Raw genomic sequence first — 26,237 nt, 5'->3', positions numbered from 1 at the left:
ATGAGCTACAGAAATATTTATTCAAGTCATCTCCAAAGCTATTATTGTACAGTAAAGGGCAACTTACCCCTTCGTGTTTCTCTTACAGCAAAAAGGGAAAGAGATGCTAAACACTCCCTAATAGTTCTGAGCTTTCCACTATTATTTTGTTGTTATAACTTCGGAATAAGTTATATTTCCCCATAGTATATATCATGACATAGTATAACTATACTGTATACTATGTAACGTGCAGTACATTGCAAATTAAGCATCTATTTTATTATTATTACCAGTTAACAATCAACACTCTAGGTAGCTCAAGATGAAGGTGGAATGCTATCTATGGTTGAACTACATGATAAGTATATAGTATTTCATCTCTTACAGTTTGGGTATTTACAGAATAGTTACTAAAATATGTAACATAGCAATAATAATCCAAGTGTATCTGTTTGTATATACATAAACAAAATCTATATAATATTATACACTAATATGCAATTGATGATGACCTAAAAGCTTGAGATAGGGGGACTGAACTTTAAGTATTTAAATTATTTTATAGTAAGCATACAATACTTTTATAAATTTTAAAGACTCGTGAAAAAAAGAAGGGAGAGACTTCCAACACAGGGATTTTGTATGTCCTACACAACAGACTAACTGTTGGCCTGCTCAATGGGGCAATGTTGGTATACTGCGAGCAATGCACAAGGTTGAAATCTATCATTTAACAAAATATGGAATAACAAAATGGAACTCTAATTTTATATCTCACAGGTATAACTTGTCCTTTTGAAATGTTAATGAATTAATAATAATAATATAACAAACCAACAGAATGGAAAATCAGACCTTATTTCAATACTAATTACATATGTGACTTGGTCCCATCTTTAATCCTTTCTGAAATGATAAGATTCAATCAATCAAAAAAACTTTGGATACTCTCTTATCAAACACTCAACTGAAATTCAGCTCTCCAGAAACAGGGGAAGGATACTAAATATAAATATTCGTGTGTTTTGCCTTTTCTCCACAGTAAGGTGAATCCAGCTGATTGTGTAGACATGGTTTGTGATGCCAAAAGGAAATCTTTTCTTAGAGATATGGACGGCTCTTTCCTGGGAAATTCTGGTTCAGTGATACCTCAAGCAGAATATGAATGGAATGGAAATAGTCAATTTGGAATTGGAGACTACAGGATTCCTAAGGTGATGCTCACATTCCCAAATGGAAGTAGAATTCCTGTCACTGAGAAAGCACCTTACAAAGGTTAGTTGGATATTCTCCTGTCAGTCCTCAAGTTTGTGAAACAAAATATATCTTTTATTTTTAGTAATTGGGGTAATCAACCAATAACATATTTTCTACTTACTAATCTTACATAAAAGAAAAAGTACATGGATGTTTTTGGAGAGATTGCTTTTCCTTTCTAAAATGTATATACCTGTTTCTAGGAATTATTAGAGATTCAACCTGTAAATACATTCCACAATGGCAGAGCTATCGGTGTTTTGGGATGGAATATGCAATGATGGTTATTGAAAGCCTGGATTCTGACACAGAAACTCGAAGACTCTCGCCAGTGGCTGTAGTGAGCAGTGGTTATGTTGATCTCATTAATGGTATGTGTTCAGTGTAAACAAGCTAGTAGTTACTCAAAGCATTTACTATTTATTACATGCATGGAGACGTCTCACAAATTATTTATCACATTAAACTAGCAAACATCAGGACTGCTTTTCCTTCTGTTTGTAAGAAAAGATCTATGTGCAGGAGGGCTGTTTAATGCTTCAGTAGATTCCCATATTAGAAAGCCAGGATAGTTATTCCAAATTGACCATTAGAAGAAGAAGAGGAGAGTTATTCCTTGACTGATTTTCATACCTATATTAAGTAGGTGGCATAAATATTTTAAGGAAAAATTGGCCTGATTGTCTCCAAAAAGACAATTTGCCTTACGTAAATTAAAACGCAGATAATGTATTATTTGGAGTACTTGAGAAGGTATGTTCAGCCTACTCGGTTTTTATTTTCATGAATCCTTCTAAGACTTATTCTTGAATCAATGTGTTTTGGGGTTTGTTTGTTTGTTTTCATTCCTGATTCCTTTGACTGTCAAGAACATCTTGGCAAGCTTCAGAGTCTAGGCTCCTTACATTCTGGCCGTGGGTGGCTCTACTAGAGAGGGAAGGCAGTGGTCTCCATGAGAATTCAGATCAACTTAGGAGTCCAGGACTTTTTGAATAAATAAGATGAACTTCTAAGAGCTGCAGAAAATAGAGGGCAGGGACTTACTGTATTACCCTGAAATAGTGTGGGGGGCTCAGAGGTAAGTCCCTAAGAAGGCTTAAGAGTTTTTCCAGTGCTAAAGGGTCTTGTAACCTGGATCAGAAAGATTTCTGTACCCTGGCAGTGTCAAAACATGGACTGAAATATCCTGAGATTCAACAAAATAGCCAGTACCTCACAAAAATATTCATTTTTTAAAATGTGTTAGCAGGGATCAAAAACTAATGATGTAATGTATGGTGATTAACATAACATAATAATTTAAAAAATGGCAAAAAAATTAAAAAAATAAAATAAAATAAAATGTGTTAGCAGGGAAATTAAAGAACATCCAAAGAAATGGTGATATGCAAAAAAAAAAAAAATGTTTTAAAGAGAATAGAATGAGCTAAATCAGGGGTGTCCCAAAATTACATGATTTCAAGTCTCTCCTCACTTCTGTTGCCTGCAACATGCAATTTGCCTGGTTTCTCTGGCCTGCAGTCAACCCAGTTTCAAGTGCTGCCTTTCAGATCTTACAAAGCAGAGAGCTTGTGGGAAGAACTTTAGACCAGTCAGTGTGAATAATGGAGATGTTTTCAAATTGCTCTGTTTTATATGCTGGAGAAAGATTTTATTCTATTTATTTTTACATTTTTCTTTTCTGAAAAGCAATACAAGCTTTCCACTTACAATAGTGACATGACATTTCTCTTAAAAATAAATTTTTAAGAGTGTTAATTTAAAGAAAAGTCTTAAGTAAACGATAGCAGGATCGCAAAAATTATGAAGATGTTGAAAGAATCACTGAAGCATAAGATGCAACTGCATTAGATTGTGAAAAAAAATTCCTAATGTATGGGGCACCTGGGTGGCTCAGTCGTTAAGCATCTGCCTTCGGCTCGGGTCATGGTCCCGGGGTCCTGGGATTGAGCCCCGCATCGAGCCCCGCATCTGGCTCGGGCTCCCTGCTCCGCGGAAAGCCTGCTTCTCCCTCTCCCACTCCCCCCCGTGTGTGTTCCTGCTCTCGCTGTGTCTCTCTCTGTCAAATAAATAAATAAAATCTTAAAAAAAAAAAATTCCTAAGGTAAAAGTTATTGAATACCACTAAAGTTTCCTTTAAAATTTTAATACTCAATTTCATTTATTTTTTAAAAATGGCTTTGCTACTCTAAATTTTTCATTTTTTTTTAAAGATTTTATTTATTTATTTAACAGAAATAGCGTAAGTAGGCAGAGCGGCAGACAGAGGCAGAGGGAGAAGCAGGCTCTCCGCTGAGCAGGGAGCCTGACGCGGGGCTCGATTCCAGGACCCTGGGATCCTGACCGGAGCCGAAGGCAGCCGCTTAACCAACTGAGTCACACAGGCGCCCCTAAATTTTTCATTTTATATGTAGAAATTTCTTTCTGTTTTCAAAACTCACAAAGAAGGTTTATTTAAAAGTAGATTTTACATTTTGGCTGCTAAGAGAAAGTTGATATTCTACTTGAGCTTCAGAAGTTTATATTTATTTAAAATTTGATTGAAGTTCAGTTATAAATATTGGTAAGAATTCCAAGTAAGCCAGGAAATTGAGCAAAGCTAGTGAATAAATACATCAAGAAAATGTATCATTCCATATCTCACTCAGTGTTTTATAATCCCAGCCACTTTAAAACTGAAGTGAAATAGAGAAATTTGCTCCAACAGTCATGTTATGCCTGTTCTGGGGAAATGTCTGGATTCAGGTAGAAAAGCATCGACTGTCTTTGGCTTTTAGAGGGTTTATTGGAGTGTTATTTCTCTGATTGCTTCAGCTCGTTAATGATGTTGACCCTCCAGTGGTGCCTATAATCACAGTCTTAAACAAAAAGGTATTAAAATAACAATGGAGGAAGATTAAAGACTTCATAAAAAGCAAACTTAAGAGTTTGTCGAATTTACAAATTAACTGATGAAGAAATGAGTGAGTGAAAAAATTAATGAATCCATGGTTTAGCCATACAAATGTCCATATTTCCAAGTACAGGCTCTGTTTTTAATAAATTAACTCTGTAACCTCGTATTTCTCACCAAAGAGTCTGAGAAAGTTGGCTCCCCACCTAAACTCACATTTGATAGGTAGGAGAAAGGATCAAAGCATTTTCTTTCTTAGCATGGGGCCTGGGCTTAAATATGATTGTTGAAGTAGAGAATCATATAAACCTACTATTTCCTTCAAGGACCCTTCCAGTGCAAACTCAACACATTTACTTACCTTTTTTACCCTACACAGTATAAAAGTAAGGGCTGTAGGGAGGAGTTGCTTCCCTGCCTTCTTTTTAAGCTAAGGATATATGGGTGGATGGATAATGGATGCAAATGCTGAACTTGACCCTGCAATTTATTTTTTTTAATTTTATTTTTTTTTATTATTATGTTATGTTAATCTTAATCACCATACATTACATCATTAGTTTTTGATGTAGTGTTCCATGATTCATTGTTTGCGTATAACACCCAGTGCTCCATGAAGAACGTGCCCTCTTTAATACCCATCACCAGGTTAACCCATCCTCCCAGCCCCTCCCCTCTAGAACCCTCAGTTTGTGCAATTTATTTTTAATACAATTAGTCTTCAGACTTTGTGCTAAATAATATTCATAATATGGAATGTGAACTTTCATATATGTGGCTTTAGGCCCACAGGATCATGGCTGGTGTGCTGGATACACATGCCAGAGAAGGCTGTCCCTGTTTCATAGCATTGTGGCGCTGAACAAATCTTACGAAATTTACTTCACTGGCACCAGTCCTCAGAATCTTCGACTGATGTTGCTTAATGTTGACCATAAAAAGGTAACACAAGATCGAAATAATTTCTTGAGTTACTGGTGTTGGTTATTGACATCTATTTCTATATGCTAAGGATTTATCTCCTCCCCTGTTCTCTTGAACATCGTCATGAGGATCATCAGAGTACGACTAAAAATACTGTTAGTCCAGAAAGTTTTCATCAGCCTGAGAACACATATGCATACCAAACACCTTTCCCCCATCATGACAGTGAGGGCTATGATTTGTGTGATTGGCAGCAAACCTGAACTTTTATATAAAAATAGTGCACATCCAGAATTGGTTACTGGAATTATATATTTATTTTTCCATGCTGCTATTTATATATTTCAGGAATACACCTTTGGAATTTACTTCAGAGATCACAGCACATTATTTTAAATATCTTCAATAATATCAAATCTTTGCCATGAACTGAACTCAGCTGGGACAGTTAAGTTTATATATACTGTGTCAATGGGAAAAGAGTATGAGGTTAAACAATAGTCTCATAATTGAGGTTTTTTTTTTCCAAGAGTATGAGACTCAAAAGTCCCAGAGTATTATGAATGTGAAGAAAGGGTGTGGATAAGATGAAGCAGAGAGAACAGTAGCAAAGAGAAACTCCTGCCCCTTCTCAGATGATAGCAATCTCAGCCTTTCAGTTGCTGGAGATAAAACCTTGGACCCGTTCTTGATTCCTCTTTTTGGGTCATATCCCTCATCCAGTCCATCTGCAAATCCTGTTGGGTGTCCCTTCAAAATATTCAGAATCTGACCACTTCTTACCACCATCACTGCTACCACCCACTTGGAGCCAACATTATTTCTTCCCTGGATTAAGGCAATTGGCTCCCAGCTCATCCCACTGCTCTGCTTCTGCCTGCTCTATTGTCTGTTCTCACCTCAGGAGCCACAGAGAGACCTTCCAAATCTAAGTCACACCAGGTCACTCCTTGCCCCCAACGCTGCAGTAATTTCCCCATTGGGCTTTGTACAAGAGCCAGAGTCCTCACATCCTTAGCTCTCTGACTCAGACTCCTCCAGCTACACCAGGCTCCTTGCTGTTCCAGACCACCCCCCACCTGTTACCACTTGGGCCTTTGTTCCAGATGTTGAGTCTGCCTGGAACATTCTACACTAGGTGGCTAACTGCCCCTTCCAGGAGCCCCCCCATTCCTCCAACATGCCTAGCCTGTTCACCCCACCTCAGTTGGCTCTCCCAATTATTCATACTCTGATCTACCTTTCCTTTTTTCCATAGCACTTACCACCTTCTAACATGCTTCATATTTTGCTTATTATTGCTACTATTTATTTGTCTCTCTCCTCACACTAGAATACGACTCAAAGAGAGCAGGGGCTTATGACAGCCCTAGAATAGGGCCTGGTTTAGATAGGCCCTCAATTTTTTAATGGAAGAGAATATTCTTGATTTTAAAAATAACTACAAAGTAATGTGACTGTTAATGTCCTGGGCCACTGAAGACAATCTCAAAAGAAGATTCCAAAACTATGTATAGCTTATTAGATTCCTTATTAATTTCTCTCTGCCCTTGTAAAGGTTAGTCTCCTTACTTTATGATTATACCTGTAGCGTGAGATGTGAGGAGTATAAACATGGAAAATGAACAAAATTGAATCAGAGAGGGTAGTTATTTTGACTAATTTTTATCAGTCTTACTACCAAATTTGTCTCAGAGGTAAGCATTTTTTTTCAACATTAACTAATTTTGTGTGGTTGCATTATAGAGCACTGCTAAATTCCCTGTTTCCTCCTGCCCCTGGAGTTGAAAGCCTGTATTGGAACTTTGTTATCTTTTAAAAGAAATGTTTCTTTTAGAGATACTCCTTTAATAATTCTGTCTTACATTATCCTTTTCTACTAAGAATCATCGGTTAAGAGTTAAGTTATAACGTCTGTATGAATGGTTGAATGTAAGGCCATTTACAAATTTTAACTCAGTATTTATCATCAATCCATAAAACTTAGTTATACTATTTTACAGAAGGTATATATAGTTGAAGGACATTTTTAAGTGCCAAATTCTAAATATTCTGTTTCATTGTTCTCGTAAGAAACAAAAATGTTGTTTATTTTTTAACAGGCTGTGGTGGTAGGAATTTTTTTTCCCACACTTCAGCGTTTGGATGTCTATGTGAACAATGCATTGGTTTGCCCCAAAAATACAGTATGGAACCCTCAACAGAAATACTGTGAACCTAAAAGACATCTGTACACAGGTATTTCCTCAGAAAAATAAAGTATACACGTTACATATGGACTTAATTATGTATAAAATTATTTGTAATGTTTCATTATTAATATTTTTAGTTCCTTAGCCATTGATGAGCACAAGAGAAGATTTTGTTAGCCATGGTCCACCAAATTCTAAGATGTGTTCATTTATGACATACGTGTCCTGAAAGATTATTCCTGATGGAACTCTTACGTGCCTGCGCACATGCAGATAGAAGCTTTTGTGTATCATGCACATTCCTTTTCCCCCTGAGAACATTTATGTTCTACATGTAGTTCAGTTATTCCTATATACAGAGGAGATTTGGCTTAGAATTTTTACCCTATCTCCGCTTTACTTCTGTTTCATAGAGGTCAGAGCCAAAATTAATTGGCAGTTACCAGAAGTATTGCCAAGAAAGCTAGTATAACATCAACTGAACATGATGAAGTCAATATAACAAACTCTGGATTTAAATGAAATACATGGAAAAGGCTAAACTCACCCATTTACCACTATTTGCAAGACCAGGATTTATATCTGCTCATGGAAGTCCTTTTCTTAAACAGGGTACCAATAAGGCCAGTACATTCCATTCCACATGTGCTCTTATCATTTTTGGATGTGCCCCATAATCTAAGTTAACAATTATATGAATGTGTGCTGTAGGTCATGACATCAGCTAGACATGAGAGTATGAAGGGATAACCCGCATCCATTACTGTCCATGGGGCCAGTCCTATCTCTACTAATAGTCTGTATAGCTACTGCTTCCAGAAATGTTACTATGTGCCAGGCACTGATTCTAAGTGCTTTGTATATCATAACTCATTGTTACTATATTCTAATAATAACCCTAGGAGCAAGGCACAGATGAGTAAACTGAGACACAAGGAGGTGAATCAATTTGCTTCAGTCTGTGCCTTAGCTCTGAGAGCTGCCATAACAAAATACCATGAAGTGGGTGGCTTAAAAGCAGAAATATATTTTCTGACAGTTCTGGAGGCTAGAAGTATGAGGTCAGGGTGCTAGTTGGGTCAGGTTCTGGTGAGAGCTCTCCTCCTGGCTTGCAGATGGCTGCCTTCTCACTGTTTCTTCGCATGGCAGAGAGAGCTACAGCAAGCAGTCGGTATCTCTTTTTATGAAAGCACTAATCCATCGTGAAGTCCCCACCCTCATCTAAGGCCAATGACTTGTCGAAGGCCCCATCTCTGAATACCCTTACATTGGGGGTCAGGGCTCTAACATGTGAATCTGGGGGAGGGGGGCACAGTTCAGTCCATGGTAATACACAGATGGTGAGGGCAGAACAAGGACTTGAACCCAGAGTCTAGCTCTAGAAGCCATGCACTTGATCATTATGCCATATTGCCTCCTTATAAGCTACGAGAGTCCGTGTTATCACTTTTTATATACAAATAACTACCCATATTTACAGCTCAATTTTCATACATTTTAATTCTTTTTAAAAACAACACTTTTGGGCGCCTGGGTGGCTCAGTTGGTTAAGCGACTGCCTTCGGCTCAGGTCATGATCCTGGAGTCCCGGGATCGAGTCCCACATCAGGCTCCCTGCTCAGCCCGGAGTCTGCTTCTCCCTCTGACCCTCCTCCCTCTCATGCTCTCTGTCTCTCATTGTCTCTCTCACAAATAAATAAAATCTTAAAAAAAAAAAAAAATTAAAAAAAAAAATAAAAACAACACTTTTGGTACCAAGTACTCTAACATTCAAATCGGCGAAATAGAAACTGTCTCAACAAACAGTATTTAATACAGGGAATTGGTTACGTAAATGTTGAAGGGCTGAAAAACACTATTACTACCACCTTCTTATAAATATTTTTTCTGATACAGCATTGCTTTTAAATGAACATTTTGCTTTGGCACTTCGAATGCAAAATTACTTCCCTGTATTATGAATCTATACATATTATTTTATTTTAAAGATTTTATTTATTTATTTGACAGAGAGATAGCGAGAGCAGGAACACAAGCAGGGGGAGTGGGAGAGGGAGAAGCAGGCTTCCTGCTGAGCAGGGAGCCCGACATGGGACTCGATCCCAGGACCCTGCGATCATGACCTGAGCTGAAGGCAGATGCTTAATAACTGAGCCACCCAGGTGCCCCTATACATATTATTTTAGATTCCCCAAAATGTTTTATTATGTATGTCTCTGCTTCCTTCCATTACTGTGAAGACATGAAGAAGTTACCTAGGATAAATGGTGCATGCCCCCTCTAAATGTAGTTTGAGAGCAGCTTCAATTCATAATATAAAAGCACATTCTTCAGATTCACAGAATGTTTAAACCAAATTGCATCTAGAACTTATACTAGTAGATATGAAAGAAATACATGGTAATAATGAAATGGCTTCTTAATACCAACTGCTGTGAATGTCTATTACATTCATAAGAAATATCTTCTTCCTAAAATTTAAATTTATTTCTCTTAGTAAGCCTCACTATGAAATGTGGTAAGAAGCTACATGTCCCATTCCAGTACTATTATATGATTCAGCCTTTGTCTGGGCTCAGTATGTGTTAGTAGATTTATAAGCTCTTAAGACATTTTTGATACTCTGCCATAAAATCATATATATATTCATTCATTTTATATATATAAAAATCTCAGCCACTTTTTCAAAAGTCAGTTCCCTAGTAGAATTTGTTTTGCATTAACCAAAGGTTTTTCAGGCTGAAATGTAAACATGCTTCATTGGCATAAAATCTCTCTGAGATATTTTAGTATATACTTCATTTGTATTACATATTTTTATTCTTGGTAAAAATAGAAGCACTGAATTGTAAACGCTCCTTAAGAGCTGATATATAGCACTGCATAAACTAGATGGCTATTAAAGCTAAATTTACATTTTTAAATTACCAAATGCCTTTGGTAAAGGCTTTAAAATTCTGAACATGTAAACAGTGTTACCAGTACAATATAGGCTCCTGGGTTCATAATTTGATTTTATTTCTCATTTATACTGTATATATAGCTAATTGTTTTTAAAATAAATATAATGTATAGTGATGATCAATGGTATTGACTAATTTTGCATGCCAGTTCTGTAAGTGTTTTTGTTTTTAATATGCATACTTTCCTATGGAAGAATAATGTTGAATTTTTTCAGAATTTCCTACATTTAAACAAACATTAAATACTACATGGTAATTGTGATAACATAGATATTTTTAACGGTGCTCTTTTGGCTTTTTTTCCTTCATAGAGCAATTCCTTCCTAACCTGAATTCCACTGTCCTTGGTGAAAACTACTTTGATAGAACCTACCAGATGCTTTACCTTTTGGTTAAAGGAACTATACCTGTTGAAATCCACACCACTGCAGTCATATTTGTTTCTTTCCAATTACCTGCTGTAACAGAAGATGACTTCTATAGCTCTCATAATCTGGTTAGAAATCTTGCCTTGTTCCTAAAGATACCAAGTGACAAAATCCGTGTCAGCAAAATAATACCACGGGAGAGTCTGCGAAGGAAGAGATCGATGGGACTCACAGTGGAACTGGAGATTGGAGATCCTCCTCCTCAGTTCATAAGCAATGATACTGCAGGTATGAAGAGTAGACATTTGAGTTGGAAGAATGTAATACCAGATCCACATTCACAAATAACCCTAACAGGGCCTGGTAAACCTGGGCTTAGGAAGTCCCGCCAACCCCATATCCTGAACCCTGTAAGGGCCTAGAGACCCTTTTCCCTACTCTACTCCTGTAATCGCAAACTATTTTGGAATTATGAAGGAATTTTAGCCTCTGTTTCGTTATTGTAGCAATTAGTAAATTCAACAAGAGGATTTGACCTAATATAAAAGATTTGAGAGGTGACCTAAGTAATTGAGATTATAGCTGCGAGATTAAGCATAGTCAGTCAATGAAAAGAGGAAGGTAAGAATGTTCAAGTCTAAGGAAATAGTTGGTGGAAGCGGGACATTAGAAGAACTGGAGAAGGTCTGACTGGTCTGTGGTGGTAGGAGCCAGGAAGGGCAAGCTACTGGAGGTGAAATTGAGAGTTAGGCAGGTCCTACCTAGATCACGGGAAACCAAAAGAAGCTCTTTTCTTCCTAAGCTAAAAGGACTGTGGATATTTTCCTAAGGAAAAGAGTAGACCTTTGGAGATTCTGAGTTGTAGTAAAGTCACAGATTTACCCTAACAAATGCAAATGTGCAAGAATATCTTCTATCTTTAATTCCTATGACTGATCCAATCAGTGTCACCAGCTGTCCCACTTTTCTCTGTCCCTCACTCTCCATATCCCCATTTTCTAGTTATCAGAGACAAAAATAAGCTCACCTGTCTCATCAGAGGTCTTTGCCTCTTTAAATTATTTCCTTAGAGTGCCTCAGTTTGGGCATTTAGGTAAATGCTCAGCCCTTCAAATTTTTTCCTTTCTACCTGCTTAAGTTGGTATCGGAATACCAAGACCCCCACATTGCCTCTTGTTTTCATAGTCTCTGCTACAGGGTAGGGGGTCTTCTCTGCTCTTCTCTGCCCTGCACAAGCCTGTCTTGAGGTGCAGCTGAACTTTCCTGGCCTCTTGGCATCCATCCCCAGCATGCATTCCCAGCCATGCCTCCAGTAGTCAAGCACAAGTCTTAACTAGGCACACCCATCTCCAAAAAAATGAGACCTAGATCCGTGTCAGAGGAAGATTACCATCCAGCTAATGAAGCTTAAGCTTCAAGGCCTTTCACTTGTACAAGTCATGGGAGGGGCCTGGGAGAAGGGTCCATTTAATAATATGACCCAATCATTGTTACTATAAAAGTTGCAGAAGTAAGACTTTTCCTCATTCTTTTTCTTAAAGAGAGCCTCCAAACTGTATAAATTTCAGATTCATAAAAATCTGGATCTGCCTTATCTCTTTTCAGCATCTTTTTCCTTAACCCCTGGGGCTCTCTTACATGTCAACCTGGATACTGGGTGAAGTTCTCGCCTTCTGCTTTTAGGGGTCATCACTCATGACCCCAGGAGGTTTGCTTCCAAGGATTGACCCAATGCACCTGCCACATACTGTTTTGGAGTTCTACCAGCTAGGCAGACAGAGGTTCTTCCTTTATAGAAGTAAGCCTGTGGAAAGGCTTTGTGGAGTGGAGGGAGATGCTGATCAACTCCCTTTGTTGAAGGAAACAGGAAGTATAGGCTTGTGTTGTAGCGAAATCTCCCATGATGTTCTCTACCCAGTCATAGGTTACTTTCCTTCATCAGCTCCATACTTCCTAGTACTTAGAGGGTCACGGCTTTTGACTCAACACAGTCAGTTCATTTATTCTAGGAGTTGTAATGGTTCCATGGTACATATATAGATGGTTCACCAACTCTTAGAAATTCCTAGTAAGCCCTTACATGTAGTGGGGTCATGTAAGGCCATGTAGCCACTCAGATGTCCAAAGAAACTGACTTATTTCCTATATGTGATCTAAATTTCTTCATGCACAACCTCTTCCATCTCCTTACCCCCTTTAAGCAGTTTTATTTTGTTAGATTTATCCAGACTGGTATAAGACAGTCTAAGAACATGGAGATGGGGGCAGTCAGAGGGACAGGCTAATGGCATGTTTCTCAGACATATTCTGGGATAGGGTTTCAAGTCTCAAGAATGTCCTACAACTTGGCATAGAGGGATTTCACAGCAAAATATTGGGCATTGGCAAGGAAGGTGTGCATGTAGTAATACTGCTTGCTGGCTCTCCACAGCCTTCGCATGGGTCAGGGTATCCCGGCTTTCCCAGATTCATAGAAAGGGGTTACTGAAGTACTGAGGGGACCTCTGGATAAACAGAGATTGGTCAGGAGTAAAAACTCTTCAGGTTAAGGACTTTGGTTTCTTAAGGTGGCAGTCAGCAGAAATGGATGCCTTCACATGTCAGGTAGTCGGAGAAAATCTGTTAACAGTGCAGGCAGGTCAGACCCGCCACGTTGCACCAAAAACCAGTGAGGACAAGTGGTAGTAGCAGTCAGTGGATATGAAGCCCCTTTGTACCTGCTGCTGCTAGGTCACATGAGCCCTCATACCTGGGAAGCCATTTGGAGAAGAGTATATGGAAGGGGGGCGAGGGGAGGGAGAAGAAGAAATCTGAAAGATTAATCATTTGTCCAGAGGGTCTGAGTCAACCAAAACAGATGTGTTAAACTGACAGGACTGAAATTCCCTAAGACCATGATTTTCAGTGTTATGTGAGATCAGCTCCCTCCTTCTTCCTGAGCACACTAAGCTTCATGGTTTAGCCTTGATGGAGGAAATGCAATGCGCATGGTCCTCAAGGCAGGCCTCTGGATATAGAAGGTGCTGGATAGCTAGGTAGGAACTGTTGTCGAGGCTTACAGTACACCAGAAAGATCCTGGATACAGTTGTTTTTTAAAAGGTCACTCGGACTACAATGTATAGAATGGAGTGAAAGAAGGACAAAATGGATGCAAGAAAATCAGTATAAAAGTTGTTTTAGTAAATGATGGCTTTGACTAGGATTTAGACAGTGGGGACAGAGAGATCTAGAAACTGTAACTGATTATATGGTGTGGAGGAGAGATGAAGTAGAAGAAGGGATCAGGCAAAAGTACCAGGCTCTGACAAATGAGTATGATGAATAGAGGTGCCACTTCTTAGATACGGAGCGCGGTGAGGCCAGGAAGTGTAAGAGGGCCTGCCAAGCTAGACAAAGACAATAGAAACTGCCTGTAGTGTTAAAATTAACTTTGAAATTTATCAACATCTAGAGCAAGCAACAATTTGTGAGTAATGTAGTGTTAACTTCAGAATTTACTAATACACATTGTGTAAATTCGATGATGCTAATTATTCTTACACTCCAAAATTAAAACTCTCTTTTTAAAAAATGGTACGTGATGATACACTTGCATGATGGTGCTTTACTCCTCAGTAAAGAATGGCATGGGAAAGGATTAAATTAAAAGACATATATTTTTCCACTAGGCTTTCATTCACTTTATTTTATCTACCTTTGGTTTTTCTTTAATTACAGCTTAAAAACATATTCTACTGAGTTCTCCATTTTCCTAAGCTCATTCATAGGACTTTGTCATATTGAGCTCATGGGTGGTGAAAAAGCTACAGAATTCCAGAATGTGGATGGAGCTGTGCAAAAAAAAAAAAGAAAAAGAAAAAGAAAAACTCTCACAATCCTATATTCTTATTTTTTTAAAGATTTTATTTATTTATTTGAGAGAGAGAGATAGAGCATGAGCATGAGCAGAGGGGAGAAGACAGAGGGAGAAGCAGACTCCCCGCTGAGCAGGAAGCCCGATGAGGGACTTGATCCCAGGATCCTGGGATCACGACTCGAGCTGAAGGCAAACGCTTAATGGACTGAGCCACCCAGGCGCCCCACAATCCTATATTCTTATAACACATATGTGATATTACTGTTTCCCCATAGGTCAGATGCAGTTATCTGAACTCCAAAAAATCGCTGGCTCTCTTGGACAAGCTGTAATTACAGGAAAAACCAGTAGTATCCTTGGGTTTAATATCTCTTCCATGTCTATTACCAATCCTATCCCCAGCCCAAGTGATTCTGCCTGGATTAAGGTAAGAAAAGGCAACTAGAAAAATGCATCTTAGCTATTTAAAACATTGCTGCTTATTTCTTCTTTTAACTCTTTATAGTTCAATACAATAATTTAGAGGGCATGTCTTCCTAATTAATGTTGGCTCTTTATTTAATGGTATAACTAAAATGATAAAATAGTTGAAAAAGGAGTATATCTGCTAAAAAATTATTTATTGGTATGAAATGTGCTTTTCTTTGAATATTTATAACAATGCTCCAAGAATCTGGTCCAGAGGAAATATTGTAATAAAATTAATTTCATATATTGGACATATTTTTATGCTTATTATTACATATTACACTTAGCCTAGCTAAGATGAATTTGCTCCTGACTAATTCATCATGTGAAAACCACTTCATCACTCATGACCATTGATTTACAGGTGGCCGCTCAACCAGTTGAAAGGTTTGCATTTCCTGTTCATCATGTAGCCTTTGTGTCCTCGCTGTCAGTGATCACTCAGCCGGTTGCCGCTCAGCCAGGACAGCCATTTTCTCAGCAGCCTTCAGTAAAGGCAGTAGATTCTGATGTAAGTTCTAACTCAAAGCTTTAGTTGAGTGAAGAAGTTAAGCTATAAATCTTGGAGAGTGGGCCAACTTCAGTAATCCTGGTCCACTGGCAACCTGAGGGTGACACTGCCCCTTAAAAGCTGGACTGATACCTATGGATATAATCTTCCCCTGTTTTGAAAATGTTCCTTTTCAATGAACTTGTTCCAGTGCCCACCCATATTTGTGAACTCCTTGGGTAGGGAAAGAAGCTCCTGCAGATTTTAAATTTGTCATGAGGCATTTTAAAAAATGAAGTTTCACACATCTTAAAAAAACAAACAAACAAACATGGGAACAGGACAATTAAAATTCTCTACTACTTTTTTCTTTAGGGTAATTGTGTATCAGTTGGGATTACTTCACTGACTTTGAAGGCCATACTAAAGGACTCCAATAATAACCAAATCAGTGGTCTGAGTGGAAATACAACAATTCCATTTAGCAGCTGTTGGGCCAACTACACAGACCTTACTCTACTTAGAACAGGTGAGAATACTATTTTGGACCTTCACATATATATCCATAAACAGGGACAATTATAATTGAACAAAGCATTCTATAATACTCTGGTTAATAAATTAGACAAATTGGAACACTATAGGGGCGCCTGGGTGGTGCAGTCGGTTAAGCCTCTGACTCTTGGTTTTGGCTCAGGTTGTGATCTTATGGTTGTGAGATCGAGCCCTGCGTCGGGCTCCGTTCCCAGCACGGAGTCAGCTTGAGACTCTGTCTCCCTCTCCCTCTGCCCCTCCTGCTCGTGCTCTCTCTCTTTCTCTCTTTCTCTAAAATGAATAAGTAAATCTTTAAAAAAAAATCGGAACTCTCTATCTTGTTTCAGAAAACATGTCAGATAACATCTAGCTTACAAAAAATATTTAATATGCAAAACAAAATAGAATTAAAACAAGCAATTAAGGAAAATAAACATAATCTGAGGCTATGCATTAAAATTACATCATCATTTATATTTTTATCCATTTGTGTACTTTTGTATATTTTCACTAAATATGCATTACATTTATAATGAAAACAGTTAACATATAGATTTTAAAATTAAAGATAAGGGAGGATAAGATAGGCTCATATAACTTGAATGCCCCATGCAAGAGTTCAGAGTTGGACTGAAAAGTGGGTTCTAGTCTTTCTGAAAGACAATGCAAAGGAGAAAACATAAGCATTATCATGATTCCACAGTGCCCATCAGGTAAACAAACCAGTTATTGTGGAGACTTACCACTAGCTCTGAGATCAGAACAAATGTCTCCTGTGAGTTCTCATAAAGTATACCCAATGAATCTGTATGAAGTGTTATCTTCAACATTACAGTAAATAGTCATAACTTCCATTGTGATGTTTCTTATATTGTCTTCATACGGGTTGATAGCATAACTTCAATTGGTAAAAGCCTTTCTACTGAGCCCAAGACAGATAGTTTGTAGAATATCTATTGGTGATAGATTGTAGAGTATCTAAAAGAGAGAAGTGGATAAACTGCTTATCCCTGAGACAGACTTCCATTAATCTGTTTACCATTCATCTGGGCTCATTTAAGACCTTTATAGGACCTAACTTCTGAAAAGTTATATTGGTACTTACTCCCCACTTCTTACCACTGTTCTCTCTCATATACATATATATACTAAAAGTCAAAATAAAAGTAAAAAGAGTAAAATAAGTAAAAGAAATTCCAACAATAGCCGGATTTTTTCATATTAAACACGTATCAAAAGCTCAAATCATTCCCCTAAATATTTTCCTTATTTTTTGTTTTTTCTTGCTTTGGTGATCCCCTAAACCACACAAGTTTGGTCTGCCTGCTAGGCACCAGTGTCTCAACCTGGTGTTTGATGGGACTCAGATGGCAATGAGTCCATAGTTGTGCTCCTAGACAAGTATTTAGAGTGTCCTATACACTGGCTGGTTAAGGGCAGAGCCGAATTCTTTGAGAGTCAGCCTAAATGGTGGGAGAACTGGGATCCTTTTCTGGGAAATGAGGCACTTAACAAGAACCCTAGGTGAGAAGAAAGTTGTCCACTTCCCCATGAAGGTGGACCCAAAAGGTACCCAGTGGCAAAGACCCAACCCGGAGACCATGTTCTTCAAACTACCGCTTCCAAATAGCAATGTTCCAAAATAACCAAGATCACTGGAGTGCTGAAATAATTATATAGGCTTTGGTGTTTTATTGTGATAACAAAATATCATTCTCCTTTTATAGAGTAAATTTTCCTTCATCATTTAAAGCTTCCCTTAGTGTGTCTATCTGACCTGCTATGGTGAACCGCCATTGCTTCTAATCTCTTGCTTGCTTGCTTGCTTGCCCGCTGTCTTACTTTCTTACTGCCATCAAGTGTAGGGTCTCAGTTCCCTGGTTGTGTATAGTAAGGAAGACAAATATAGTCTTCTCTTCATTATCTTTAGATCAGTTAGCCAGTTTGTAGATTAACCACTATAAAATTGTAATAACAACAAAGTACATGAGAAAAAATTAACAAAGCATCATTTTTGTAACTCTTTCTAGTAGGTAGCCCCCCAGTTACTGCATGTGGGAAATCCCCTTGCAGATTAGACTTGAGCCTGACAGTGTGGTCCCACACCCTCTTCTACTAATAGCTCAATAAAAAGCAAAGCAGGGGCCACCCGGATAGAGGAGGTTTGGGTTGTTGTTTCTAATACAGAAAATGGGGATGTGAGAATGAGGTGAGAAAAGGGTAGAAGAAAAAGAAAGTAGTAAACAGCTGAGGCTGCATCTTTGGTCAACCTGAATAAAAATAGTATTACTACTGGATAATCATATTTAGGACGTGTTTACCTAGCAATCTATATGATATACGGTGCTTGTTTCTGTTCTTATTGATACATAACAAACCAGCCCCAAATCTAATGACTCAAACAACAACCATTTCACTTGCTCACAATTGTATGGGTCAGGAATTTGGGCAGGGATGGCTCCTGCCTGCTTAATGATGTCTGGATTTTTAACTGGATTAGCTTGATTGAAGTCATATCCCCAAGGTTTTGATTCTGGATTTTAGCTGGGTTCTTCAGTTCTCCTTCATGGAGTGCATCTCCGAGACAAGGTTCTCTTGAGCTTCCTCATAGTACTGCAGGAGAAAAAAAAAAAAAACCTAAATTTTTTACACAGAAAAATCATTAAGAAAAATGCTGCAAAAATTCACTTTTTTTCAAACTGAAAAAAGGAAAGACTTAAATATGCCATTGTCATGGATTGTGATGGTGGCAGAAAATTCTATAGAACAATGACCATCCATCTTGAAAGTTATAGAATGCATTGCTGTTGTTTGTGAAAGCACAATGTGGTCAAGATCTAATTATATTCTCTGAGAGAGAGAGAGAGAGAGAAAGAGGGAGGGAAAAAAAGAAAGAAAACAAATGATTTTTTAAGGTAATAGAGAGAGGAATGAAAACCTCAGCGTTGTGACAAGGATTGCAAACTCTATGTGGTAACCACTATTGATGATAGCAATTAGTCCTAGAAGAAATTATATCAAGGAAAAATGTATTGCTTATCTCATGTTCAAAACTGTGGGAAGATTTAACTTATGGATTAAAAAGTATTTAGATGAGCTTTTTATGTTTCACACTCTAAAAATATCTAACAAGTTTCCTCAAACTTGTCTACCTGAGGTAAGAAGAAAGAAAGGGTCACAATCGTGCAACACCAAAAAAGCATCTGACTTAAGGGAAACGTGGAAAGCAGTAAAATTGCTGAAACAAAGTGGAGGGCATATGGGTGTTTGTTGTACTATTCTTTCAACTCTTCTGTATGTTTGAAACTTTTCAAAATAAAAAATTCAGTATCCATCCTCATCTCCCCCAACTGAGGCTGAGGCTTCTCTACTCCTAGGTCAAGTATCCAGGGATGGAACAAAGGCTCAGCATCTTCATTTCCCTTCCCTACTGTCCCTCCTTTCAAGCAACCTCTCTCTAGTCCTGGGCACTAAGAAGGCATCCCTAAGGAGCAAGTACTGATGCTACAGAAAGAAAATCTACCCAGATTCCGCCTGCCCATAGTGGATGGGCAAATGGAACTCTAACTCTGAGATCTTCTTTACACTTGTTTATACTTAAACTAATCTACTTGGGCTCAATTTACAAAAATACTTCATGAGGAATTATATAGGATTTTTAAGTCAATGAAAACCCAACTGGGACTGTGTGAAGACAAATCATAAAAGGAAGTCAAATTCTCTGATGGTTTTCCTTCCTAGGAAAAAATGGTAAGATTGAATTTATACTGGATGATGCTGTCCGGGTGGAATCCGGGCCTCTGAGCCTCCCAGCACAGTCTGTGTCTAGTGGCGGTGGCACGAGTGGTGACAGCAGCAGTGACCGGGCGTCAGCTGTGGGCACAACTGCCCAGATAATGGCTCCAGTGATTTGCTGTCTGATGGGAAGAGTGTTGCTCTTGGAAGCATTTATGGCCACAGTTTTGATTTTGAACATAAATCCAGGTAAGCGTAGTTCATCTTTTTTGTAATGTATGTCTCCACATACTGAGGTTCCAGTAAACGTTTACTGAAGAGAGACCGAGGGCATGACCACCATGCATGGCACCACTGGGAACACAGAGACAAGGTCTTGGCCATTGAGAAAGTAATTGCTTCCGTGGTAGAGATGAGATGACCCTACAGGAAATGCCATTCACATTACACAGTGGTACATGGGAATGTGGGGAATGGGAAGGGAATGTTGGACTCTTCCAGTTACAAGGGGCAGAAACTCAGCTCGAATTGGTTTAGGCAGTGAAGTGAATCTCATTCAACTGAGAAGTCCAGTCGTAGTGTGATTTCTGCTGTAGCTAGACCTAAGGACTCACATGATATGATCCAAAACTTGTGTCTCTCCATCTCTTGGCTCCATGATCCTTGGTGGTCAATTCACGCACAGGCAGACTCTCTACTAACCACCCCCCACCCCAGACTTATGGCAAGGGTACCACCTGTGTCTTCATGTACATTCTACCAGCCCAGCAGCTAAATGCAGAAAGAGCAAATCTCTTTCTCAACTCTTTCAGCAAAATCCCGAAGCAATATCATTGACCTAGCTTGGTCACATGTCCATTCTTGGGCCAATCACTGGGGCCACCAGATCCTCTGTTCTAATTAGCCTGGCCTGGCCCACATGGAGGGAAGTTCTGGGGATGGTAGAGATGTGGTTCCACAAAGGGAATCCAAATGCTAGTACCAGCACTGCAGGCAGACAAAGATGGTGACTATTAGGGAGGTTCAGAGGAGGGCGATGTCCCTGTGGGCGACGATGATTGGGATGACTGTTGGTGTCACCCCGTCAGCAGCAGGACTTTACAGACAGGATTATAAAAGATGAATGAAATGTGGAAATGGAGGGAAAGGTACTCCAGAACAGGGACATGATAGGAGCAAAGCAAAAAGGGGGAGTGAAAAAGGACATCTTTGACTATCCATGTTCAGCATGAATTCTTCATCTCTTCCTTCTAAAGGTGCTTCTTCCTGCTGCCCCATCCCAGTTAGTGCCAATGTCGTCCTTCTCATCTCTCAGGCTGATACTTCTTAGACTTCTCTCTTTCCTTCAAGCTCCACATCCCTTCAAGGTGCTCTGGGGCATCAATCTCCATCCATAATGTCACGTATCTGTTCCTCCTTTAAAGTCTTGCTGCTCCACTTACAAATTTTTCCTTTTTTACTTACTTGACCTATTACCATAGCCTCCTGGATTCCCTGCTTCTAAACTTCTCACTTTTAGCCTAGCTTCCATATTGCTGTCATACTTATCTTCCTAAAGCACAGGGTCATGCAGTAGTATGTCGTGTCAAATCCTCGAAGATTCCTTACTACATGCAAATTACAATCAACCCCAGAGTCCCTCAAATCAGTCTTGAAGACTGCCTCCTGTGCCAAATCATTCCTAGAGAAGATGCTTGCTGTCCCACATATTCCCTCCATCTCGGCTTTCCTCTACTCACCAGATCTGCTTTTCATGGCATGCTGCCTGGCCCTGCTCAAAATTTCCCTCCTCCATCAGGTTTCTCTTCTTCCATCCCTCTCTGTGATACATGTAATGCTCCTTTCCCTTGTTTCCAGTTGTGCTTTGTTTATACCGTTATTTTGGCCTTTCCAGTGGTATACATTTATTAGACTTAGACATCTTCAAATCCATCTTCCTTACTAAATTGTGAGCACTCAGAAGATAAGACTACAAGCCATATTTATTATAGGTGCTAAAAATGAGATTCAATTGATTTTTAACTCTCAAAAGGGGAATAAAGCCTCCTTGCTACTGAGGGGGAAATGATGAGTAGGGGTATTATAGGCAAATTGTAAAAAGCTTTGATTGGCAGATACTGATCAATTTGCAGTTGATCTAATGGGGGGAATGATGGAGAGTTTCTGATAGATTAATGAAATAAAGCATCACTTTAAAAATACTGATAAGATTTAAGAAGTTGAAAACAGTTCTGGAGATTGGTTGCATAGCAGTGTGAACATATTTAACACTACTGAACTGTCCACTTTAAAAATGATTAAAATTTAATGTTCTATGGATTTCACCCCAATTAAAAATAAAAAAAATAATCATTATTGATCTATACAGAACCAATACAGATCTCCAAATATCAAAAGAAGATAAATGTCTTAAGTTATGAGATACCTAGTTAGTTTCTTATATTTGAGTAAAAATCAAAGTTAAAAGAAGGATGTAAGAAGAATTTGAGATGGGGTAGTACTTTAAAAGGATACTGAAGAATTTCGAGGAATAAAAGCTAAGACTAGATTTTAAATTTAAATATAGGTAAGGTCAGGATGAAGGGATACATCAAGGCTGGTTCAAGAGTGGCAGAAAAAACTGGAGGTTGGGGGTTTCAAGAACAGTGATCAAACAGAAAGGAATAATCCTTTCTTTCCTCCCAATGGCTGAAGTTAATTAGGAGCCAGCTGTTGAGGGAGAAGTATGGTTTGAAGAGACTCAGTCCTGGCCTCTTACAGCTGAACATGGAAGGGTGGGTTTGGAGCTAAGGGACCATAGGTAAATGACTAGCACAAAGTTATTTTATTTTTATGCAAGTTTTCTTATCCTCAGAATTCTAATAAAAGTAAAACCAGTTGTCCATTTTATAATAGCATTACAGGCATTGCTTAAATTTGTTTCTTTTCAGAAGCATTAAAATATAAAGTGTAAGTACTGCTTACTATATCTTTGTGCTTTTTCTATTTCCTTGTTAAATGCATTGTTTTCTAATTGTAGTCACTGACTTTCAGCCTGCTTGTTCCTGACAACTTTGGGATTTTATAAAATTCAGAAAATTCTATTTTCAAATCATTAGTAAATGATATCGTTCCTGGCGTTTTCTTTAGGGCTTTTTTCGCCAGACAGAAAAGTCAGTAAGGGTCTTCTCCTTGGCTCCTAAATAATCTGTCATTCTCCAATTATTATTATTATTTTTTAAAGATTTTATTTATTTATTTGCGAGAGAGAGAATGAGAGACAGAGAGCACGAGAGGGAGGAGGGTCAGAGGGAGAAGCAGACTCCCCACTGAGCAGGGAGCCCGATGCGGGACTCGATCCTGGGACTCCAGGATCATGACCTGAGCCGAAGGCAGTCGCTTAACCGACTGAGCCACCCAGGCGCCCTGTCATTCTCCAATTAAAGCATAAGGTGATTTAAAAAACATAAGGTGATTTAAACACCATTGTCCTAATCCATTTGGGCTGCTATAACAAAATACCACAGACTGAGTGGCTTATCAACAACAGAAATTTATTTCTCACAGTTCTGAAGGCTGGAAGTCTGAGATCAGGGTGCCATCACAGTCAGGTGAGGGCCCACTTCTAGGTCACAGACTGCGTCCTCACCGGTGGAAGGGCCTAGGGAGCTCTGTGGGTCTCTTTTGTAAGAGCACTAATTCCATCATGATGGCTCCACCGTCACGACCTAAGCACCTCCCAAAGGCTCCACCTCCAAATACCATCTCACTGGGTATTAGGTTTTCAACATAGGAATTTAAAGGGAATGCATTCACACCATACTAACTATTAATGAAATGAAACGCTGGGATTTTTATAACTTTGCATTCTGAATTGACACTATTTTATTTGTAAGATGGTCACAGAGTTCCACTAAATGAAATGACAGCTTGAATGTGAAAAATACAAAGTTTAAGCACCACTCTTCTCTCTCCCCAGTTCTACAAAAAGAGTGCATTACTGATTCTAAAAGTACACTGGTAAACTTTGAAATACTTATTTTTAAATACTACCTTTGCCCGATTAACCATACCATGAAATACTAGAAATGTTAAATGAATGAAACATATTTTAAACCACACTGGATGTTACTACTACTTAAAAAAGATATTTGTATTGTTTTCACTTTTCAGGATACAACTAAAGTGCTGTCCTGAAGAACAGGCTGAAAACAAAAATGCTTTTTATGAGCTATTTTGTTGTAGAAGATAAAGTCTATATAGCATTTTCAAGAAAATAAGCTGAACATATTTTTATAATATATAAAATGTACTAATTAGCTTTGATCACAAAAATCAGATTTCTTCAAAATACAAATTTTCTTTTGATTCCTTATATTTGTATGTTCTTATTTCATTAAAAAAAACTTTAAGAAGTCTTTGGTGTGGAAGCAGATGTGCCACGTCCAAGTTGCTATACCTACAACTCTTGGAACCCTTTATATTGTTGAAAGAGCTTGTCCAGTTTTGACTTACCCACCCTTGGATCAGATTGAAAGCATTTTGAATTTGTGTACGTACTGGGAGATCTGACTTCCCCTATCCATTCATGAAACTCTGGTTTCCAATGATGTAAGTCATTCTAATTTATAAGGATTTTGGAGAAATGAGATTGTTTTAGACCTTTTTCAGACAAGTTGCTGATTTTCAGATCCATAGTAATCCCAGAAATTCTAGATTGTCCTGGATTTCTGGGCCTGCCAAACCCTGGTCACTATTCTAAGAAGAGTTTTTGTTGTTGCCTCTGGAACAACCTTTGGAACGAGGCCAAACTTTCTCTGCTCACCCTCCTTCCCACTCAAAACTGCCTCTAAGACTGTGACTTCCCTCAACTCCATGCTATAACACAAGAGATACTTATTTTCAAGAGAATACTAAGGGAATGCAAGAAAATAAATTAAATAAGGGAATAAAATAAGGGAATGCAAGAAAAGTCACAATTCATGTAGATAAATTAACCAAAGCTCTCATACTGTAAAAATTGCACTTTTTACTCAGAAAATCCTAAAGGAACTGCTTAATTTTGAGGAAGAACTCTCAATAAAGGCATTGTAGCCATGTCCAGAGCAAGAAGAGCTGGTACTCAGAAAGTACCTGGTACCTTCCAGCAAGTGACACTAAGGAAGCATTTGGGAACAGCTGAGAAAATCCAACAAAGCCCAGACCTTTCTCTTCTGTATGCCATTTCCTAGTATATTTACTCCACATCATTGTTAATCGTGCTTAAGAAAAATTATAAATATTTACTGGGGAGCAAATCCAAATATCTGTGTATATATTTGGCATTTTGTTCAAAGAAACATCTATTTAGCATTTACTAGATACCAGGCATTCTAGTGAGAAGACTGCAACAGGGAATAAGATGCTGTCTCTACCTTCTAACAGTTCCTAAGGCAATTGGGGAAAAATAGTGGTGGACAAAGATCACATTGATACCATATGGTATGTGCAGGCCATAGACAGAGGGTGCTCCAGGGGCACTTGGCTGGGGAGAGGGGCCATCCTGTGAGGATGGAGATGCATGACGCCCAGCTTCCAAAGATGATACCTGAGATGAGTGTTGAGGAATCAAGCATGAGATGAGCCAAGGAAGAGAGTCCTGGCAGGAGGTGTGGTGGCAGGAACGAAGGCTGGAACACCAGTTGATAGTGGGTTCCTTGAAGGCAGGGCACTCCCTTTTTCAGCATTTCTTCCTGCCATGTAACAAAACATCTAGTACTAGTAGATCCTGATACACCGTTTGGCGGACAAATAAAGCATGGAAGGTGGAGAAATCAGCAATGGTCTGATGTTCCTAGAGCACCAATGTGACGTGAGGAAAGGCACGAGGCAGGCTGGAAGGAGAGACAACAGTCTTCTGTGCCATGCCATCAGAAGGGCTTGGACTTATTCTGCAGGTCCCAGGGATGCGGACTAAATGATATATCTCCTCATTTCATAAGGTGCTTAAAGTAAGCAAAATTTGAAAGGAACAAGAGAACAGGGAATTAATCCTTCCCATCCAGGGAGGCGGGTGGGGACAATACCAGGGCAAGAAAATAGTGTCAAATACCACGGGTACATCTTTGAGGTTATTTTACCTGTATCCTTCAAAACAGAAATGCTTAAACCTTGATCTGAATCCATTATGTATTTGGTTTGGGAAACCTATCTGAAACAGGTGAAGGGTCACACCTTTCTTCCGTGCTCATCAGTGGGCATTTTCAGCTTCCTCAGGCTGGCACCAGCTGCCAAACAGGGTTCAACCTCCAGTGAAAGAAACACTTCTCCGGAGAGTAGCTACAGACACAATGTGTAAGACTTAAAAAAAAAAGGACCTGCCATAGGGGTTACAGTAGGTGCTTGAATACCTGGGGGCACTCTGACCAGCTGTAAGCCTCTTGCCGTCTTACTTACAGGTACTAATATGCTAGTTATTATGATCAGATTATTCTAAAATTAGAAGACTCCCTATGAAAAACCTGCTCTTTCAGGAATTCTGTTCACCCATGACAAGCTGATTTTATTAGGGAAGTTCCTTCAGGTTAAGGGTTGTATATGCTTTTGACTTCTCTTA

At 38.8% G+C, this 26,237-nt stretch overlaps 1 protein-coding gene across 1 annotated transcript in view; it reads left to right on the top strand.

Moving 5' to 3' along the window:
* The window catches only part of PKHD1L1 (PKHD1 like 1), a 153,491-nt gene extending 129,299 nt beyond the window's left edge, over positions 1-24,192 (top strand). Inside the window, exons 69-78 of the mRNA XM_078072084.1 lie at positions 1,025-1,257; positions 1,443-1,610; positions 4,917-5,074; positions 7,159-7,294; positions 10,523-10,867; positions 14,712-14,863; positions 15,269-15,415; positions 15,770-15,923; positions 19,670-19,912; positions 23,816-24,192. Of these exons, the coding sequence (XP_077928210.1) occupies positions 1,025-1,257; positions 1,443-1,610; positions 4,917-5,074; positions 7,159-7,294; positions 10,523-10,867; positions 14,712-14,863; positions 15,269-15,415; positions 15,770-15,923; positions 19,670-19,912; positions 23,816-23,826 (1,747 nt within the window). The 3' untranslated portion in view covers positions 23,827-24,192. The remainder of the gene's footprint in view (positions 1-1,024; positions 1,258-1,442; positions 1,611-4,916; positions 5,075-7,158; positions 7,295-10,522; positions 10,868-14,711; positions 14,864-15,268; positions 15,416-15,769; positions 15,924-19,669; positions 19,913-23,815) is intronic.
* The last annotated feature ends 2,045 nt before the right edge of the window (positions 24,193-26,237 follow it).

Source organism: Halichoerus grypus, chromosome 5, assembly GCF_964656455.1.
Source record: "Halichoerus grypus chromosome 5, mHalGry1.hap1.1, whole genome shotgun sequence".
Lineage (NCBI taxonomy): Eukaryota > Metazoa > Chordata > Mammalia > Carnivora > Phocidae > Halichoerus > Halichoerus grypus.
This window is presented reverse-complemented; position numbering and strand designations above follow the sequence as displayed.